The sequence below is a fragment of the Sinocyclocheilus rhinocerous genome, unplaced genomic scaffold (genome assembly GCF_001515625.1).
Source record: "Sinocyclocheilus rhinocerous isolate Xijiao unplaced genomic scaffold, SAMN03320098_v1.1 scaffold1185, whole genome shotgun sequence".
NCBI classification, from domain to species: domain Eukaryota; kingdom Metazoa; phylum Chordata; class Actinopteri; order Cypriniformes; family Cyprinidae; genus Sinocyclocheilus; species Sinocyclocheilus rhinocerous.
In genome coordinates, this window is record NW_015627555.1 from 265,068 (window position 1) to 270,722 (window position 5,655).

The 5,655-nt window shown below is 37.0% G+C and overlaps 2 protein-coding genes across 2 annotated transcripts in view; one reads left to right on the plus strand and one right to left on the minus strand.

Annotated features, from left to right (window-relative positions):
* LOC107731187 (putative L-aspartate dehydrogenase) overlaps positions 1–1,409 on the plus strand; it is a 3,427-nt gene extending 2,018 nt beyond the window's left edge. The window contains exons 6-7 of the mRNA XM_016542189.1: positions 269–415; positions 697–1,409. Coding sequence (XP_016397675.1) covers positions 269–415; positions 697–734 — 185 coding nt within the window. The 3' untranslated portion in view covers positions 735–1,409. The remainder of the gene's footprint in view (positions 1–268; positions 416–696) is intronic.
* A 54-nt stretch (positions 1,410–1,463) lies between these two features.
* gys1 (glycogen synthase 1 (muscle)) overlaps positions 1,464–5,655 on the minus strand; it is an 11,376-nt gene continuing 7,184 nt past the window's right edge. Inside the window, exons 10-16 of the mRNA XM_016542011.1 lie at positions 4,513–4,572; positions 4,234–4,426; positions 3,960–4,086; positions 3,310–3,405; positions 3,017–3,180; positions 2,784–2,864; positions 1,464–2,219 (exon numbers count right to left, since the gene is read on the minus strand). Coding sequence (XP_016397497.1) covers positions 2,007–2,219; positions 2,784–2,864; positions 3,017–3,180; positions 3,310–3,405; positions 3,960–4,086; positions 4,234–4,426; positions 4,513–4,572 — 934 coding nt within the window. The 3' untranslated portion in view covers positions 1,464–2,006. The remainder of the gene's footprint in view (positions 2,220–2,783; positions 2,865–3,016; positions 3,181–3,309; positions 3,406–3,959; positions 4,087–4,233; positions 4,427–4,512; positions 4,573–5,655) is intronic.

The following is a 5,655-nucleotide window of genomic DNA, read 5'->3' on the forward strand; positions in this document are numbered from 1 at the left end:
GGTCTCCGGCATGGGAGGCGGACGCACTAACAAGGAGGCTAAATGACTGCAGCCGCGTCTCTCTTGAGATCAGGGAGTGAGGTTGCACAGCACTTACCCGCTGGCCTCCGTTATACTAGGTGGTTGCTCACTTACACAAGTAAAAAATGTAAGGGTCCCCGAGTCCCAGGTTTGGGTTTTTGTTCAAATCCCTAACCGTTAATATGACCTATAGGATTTGTAACGGGAGCATGAGCGATCTAAGAACATGATTATTGCAATCTCTCTTTCTCCAGATTACCAGACTACCATATTGTGGAGGCTGAGGTAACTGGTCCAGATGGGTTCACAGTGAAAACGGTGCGACAAAACCCTGCCAAACTGGGAGCTGTAACAGGAAATGCCTCATACAATTCCGTCTGGAGCAGCTTACTGGGTATGTGTGTGTAAGAAAGACAGATGGAGTTAACTGACGGAGTGCATAGCCAAAAACCACAGTATGAACATCCTTAGCCAAATCTGGATTTACACAGAGAATGCAGGCATAAGAAGCCATTATTCTATTGTAAACATTTTAGATTCTTTTGGAACTTACCTCTTTGCTTTCTGTCCTGCTCAAATTTAATGAAAAGTCCAAAAATGGTACATGAATATGCCATTACATGTCTCTCTGTTTTATTATATATTTTACCTGAATATCTGTTTGTCATTTTTCAGTCTGCAAGGGTCATGGAGGGAGGTTATATTGGTGTTGATAACAGTGGATTGCTGCAGAAAGTTAACCGAAGAAAAACACATGATGTGGCACATGATGAATTAATAAAACAAGTGTCATGGTAACAATGTTGTAGACTTTAATTTCAGTTTTACAGCCGCGATAGACATGACAAACTCCAACAGTGCTGGTGTATATTTGTATTACAGTACCAATGATGTTCCAGTGTATTTATTTGGCTGGTTAGCTTTAGCTACATCACTTGCTTGTCATTTAACTTAAACCGTTTTTTTTTTTTTAAATAACCCTAGAAAATCGCTGGATAGTCACTATGTTTGTAACATTACATAATACTGCGAAGGGAAATCTGGCAGTGAGTAAAGCACTGAAAGAATGTTTTCAGAAAACAGTATATTCTGTCATTTACTCAATCTAAAGTCTTTTAAAAGATGTATGAATTTTTTGCTTTCGTGAAACACAAAAGGAAAGTTTAGCTCTTTGAAATAAGCACAATGAAAATGAATAATGACCATGACTGTCAAACCATGATTTAAAGTAAATAACAGCTTAAATTTGGGTCGATTCTTCATATAAAGATATCGTATGACATTAAAAGACTTAAAATAAAGTGCGAGTCTTAAGGATTATTTGTATGATATTTTTATTGTATTTTTTGGCCTTGACAGCCCCTGGTCACCCTCTGTGTTTATTTTGTATATAAAAATATAACATGAACATTCTTCAAAACCTCTTCTTTTGTGTTCCATGGAAGAAAGAAAGTCATACAGCTTTGGAAAAAGTGTATACATAATTTTTTTCTTAAACTATTCCTGTAAAGAGTTTCTAATAAAGATCTCTTTAAAATAAATGTTTGTAACATTTATTTTTATCGTCTCACTTTTATTTGTATTGTCGTTTAAGTTTTAACAGTGGCCATTTGAATGTCAGCTTTAGATTGGCATCACTGGCACACAGCTGGAAGTCAATTTCATATGAATCCGTATGAATTGTCATATGAATAACTCCAGCTGCTATTTAATCCTTTGCTCTCTGTTGTTTTTTTTATGAAAGACACCAGAGAAATCTTTCAACAGAAAGTCTTAAAATCACACACTTTGGCTCACCACATACTTAAATCTCTTATTTATTTCTCTTCAGAAAACCAACATGCAGACATACTGTTTGCAGGCGTTACGTTCACTTTTAGGGGAGTGTTATTATGTGTGTAAAGTGTGTGTGTGTGTGTGTCACAGTGTATGTAAGTGCCTCACAGTATAAGCAGTGCGTGCATGTATGCATGTAGGGGTGTGTTTTAGTTTTTCTCAGGAAGACCAACTGTCTGATTCTTGTTCCGGTTCGGCAGGTTGAACGGTTGGCGGATGTTGACCCGGTCTTTCTCCACCTCCAGATCTTCATCATACGGTTCCTCTTCATCTTCAGCCTCACTGTGATGAGGAGACGAGTGAAGCGAGTGGGCGGGAGATGGGGGAACTGAGGCGGGCCGCGGGTAACGGAAGCCTGTGGCCTGAATTATGTAAAGAAAAGAATAAATGTCAACAAATATTTACATATAGTTTTAGACGGCTGTCTAGAGCTGTCAGAGATTCTCAATCTTTTTGACTTCAAGGCCCCACATTGTCCACAACAATATTCAAAGGCCCCATGACTTGTCCAGGTTTTTTTTTTTTTACTTTCAAAATATTTTTAATTCACATTTTTTACCTGATAAACTGAGTAGAAAAATGTATATTGTAAATATATTAAAATTACCATGGAAATTAAGACTTAAGTAATGTACATGACTATTCCTTGGCTAGAAATCACATTTTTAATATCTCATACATTCAGGTTTTTCATTGAGGAGGTGAATGAAAACAAAATATATCTTGATTTAAAGTTTTTGTTTTTGTTTTTTTTAGCTTATGTTAATTGTTGTTTTGTCTAATTTGAAGTCATCTTGAGGCCCCCTTTGAGGTCTGATGAGGACCCTGGTTGAGAATCGCTTTTCTAGATAATTAAACTTCAGATTTTTATTAAAATAAAATGAATAAACTCAATTTCAATATCATGTTTCATCATTTTAACTTACGGAAGTGGGTTCTTGAGGCTCATAGATGTAGGTGTCCGGGAAAGCTTTCGCTAAAGCCATATGGCGGGCAGAAACATAATACTAAGAAACAGAAACATGTTATATTAGTTCATGAACAATAAGCTGATAGCTTTGTTTTGATGCACATAAAGTTAATTGGACACATTTTGTGGCTGACAGTCCCGGATGATCTGAAAATTCACTGTGTATTCTGTGTGTGTGTGTTATCTGACCCTGCCCAAATATCTCCAATCTAGCAAGTCACTGAGGCGCTCTGTCCGGTTCCTCTGAATGATCCTCTGCCTGCGGCTCTGCTGACAGAACTGAAACAGGAAAGACGTCAGCTGATTACAGGACTCATCCACCCCACGATACCGCCGATCCAGAATATAGATACCTGAAAGAGAGGGAATTTACAAGAATGTGCATTACACATAATGAAATGAAATAAATCTGATTCAAACAAAAATGAGAGAATCTTGTAAGGTAATGTTCATCATTTCCATCATATATGTACAACTCTCACCGTAAGCTGATGGGTCAGCAATGTGCTCCTCCATGAAACAGCCAAACCCAGACAAGTTAGTGGAGACCGATGGGATGCCCATCACTGTACACTCAGCTGAGAAAATGATGCGTGCATTGTATTGAGTGGACGTTATTAATACATAATTCATACAATATCATTCAAAAGTTCGGGGTCAGTATGATTTTTTTGCATGTTTTTGAAAGAAGTCTCTTCTGCTCACCAAACTGCATTTATTTGATTAAAAAAACCCTGTAATATTGTGAAACTTTATTACAGCTTAAAATTTCACGTGATCCTTCAGCTCAAGAAACATTTATTATTATTATCAATGTTGAATACGGTTGTGCTGCTTAATATTTTTGCTGCTTTTTTATATTTTTGTGGAAACTGAGATACAATTTTTCTTTGATGAATAGAAAAAAATATTTTTAAAAAACTATAAAAATGTATTTACTGTAACTTTTGATAAATTAAATGCATTCATTCTGAATAAAAATTATTTATTGTTACTATAACAGAATATATAATTTCATGTACTAAAGCCATGTACTAAAAAAAGTGTTACAATATTACTGACCAAAGTTTTGAATGGAACATGTATGTACATAAATACGTACATGGTACACTGGTAGTGTGTGCAGTTTTACCTGGTGTGTATCCCCAGGGTTCATAGTAAGATGGAAATACTCCAAGATGGCAGCCTCTCACAAACTCCTCATAGTCCACTGGCAGGAGAGGAGAAGTTGAGGAGAGAAACTCTGGATGGAAGATTACCTAGTGAAGAATATGAGGCATTAAAGTGGATTCAGTTGTTTTTCTACATAAAGAATTAGTGCACCTTTAATTACATTATCCATTACAGTATAGTTATCTGAGTGTGTGTGTGTGTGTGTGTGTGTGTGTGTGTGTGCATGTACGTACCTTGACTCTGTCCTGAGCACTGTTAAAGAGGCCGATACGGCGGATGCAGTTGAGGATGGGGTCACTGCTGTCCTCCAGCATGTTGTGAGTGCAGATGGGGGGCAGGCACTGGCGTTGGGTGGCGAAGATGGCACGTTTCATCATGGTGAAGTCCTCTTTATCTAACATCTTAGACACATCAGGCAGCTGCCCTCTAAAAACAAGAAAGCAAGCAATGTCACTCCTCAGAAGAGATTCATAAATTTTCTAAAAACAGTTAGAACACAAAAACCAACTCACACTAAAAGTGATTCGTAGAGTTTCTTCCCAAAGCGCTCCTTCACAGTCTGTGCAGTGTCCCTGGCAATACAACAAAGATGGAATTTCACAACAAAATTCATTCACTGTTTCAACCAGTCCCTGTGTCAAAGTAAAAATTTTGAAAAAATTGTATATGGTTTTTGAACAACATGAGTGCGAGTAAATAAGAAAAGTTAGTTTGAATCATTTTAACTACTCTTTTCAATCAGGTGACATTCTGAATACTGTTTATTTTAAGTAAATCTATAAATAAATAAATATATATATTCCTTTCTACATCAACACACATCCATCACTGCAGAATGGCAACAGAAAACAGGCAGTTGTGTTAGTATGCTCTAGACCAGGGGTTCTCAAAGTCTACATTCAAAGGTCCAAATCTGAATTTTCATCAGTGTCAAAGGTCCGGACCGGAACAACTGGTTTTTAATAAACATACATAACATGCATAACAAATAAACATTAATTTTTTGAAAAAATAAAGTGCAAAAGTGGCAAAACAATTCATTTAAGTGTCAGCAATAGAGGTCAACCCAATAAGGGTTTTTCTCTGGCCGATGCCAATATTTAGAAATCAGGGCAGCCGATGGCCGATATATGATGCTAATTTTTTTTTTGGCCGATATGTTTGGCCGATTTTTTTTTTCTTTATCTCATAAAAGCGAGTTTGAATAAATGATTATTGCAGGGCACAAGATGATAATAGTAGTAGTAGTAGTAGTAGTAGCATTATTAGTAGTACTAAAGGACTCTTTTTGTTTATGTTTGCTGACAGACACCAGTGTTTCTCCCAGACTTGCACATGCATATTAATTCTCTGCCAGCAGGAGGCGCTGTTGGAGCGGAGATATAGCGGTTTCCCCGGTAACGGCTGTAATCTAATACAAAACGCTAGGAAAGACGAAATTAAAATGACAGCAAAGCTTTTCTGAAGACGGTCGGTTCTTTTCAATTATACATTCATATAAAAACACCCGTGCTGCATTTTAATTTTGAAACGTGCAGTGCTCAGTTTATTCAACGAAGTAGAATCCTTTTGGAAAATCTATTTGTGGCGGTCAGTTTTGATTTTGTGACGGGCCGCCACAAATAACTCAATGTATGGGAAACACTGGACACTGC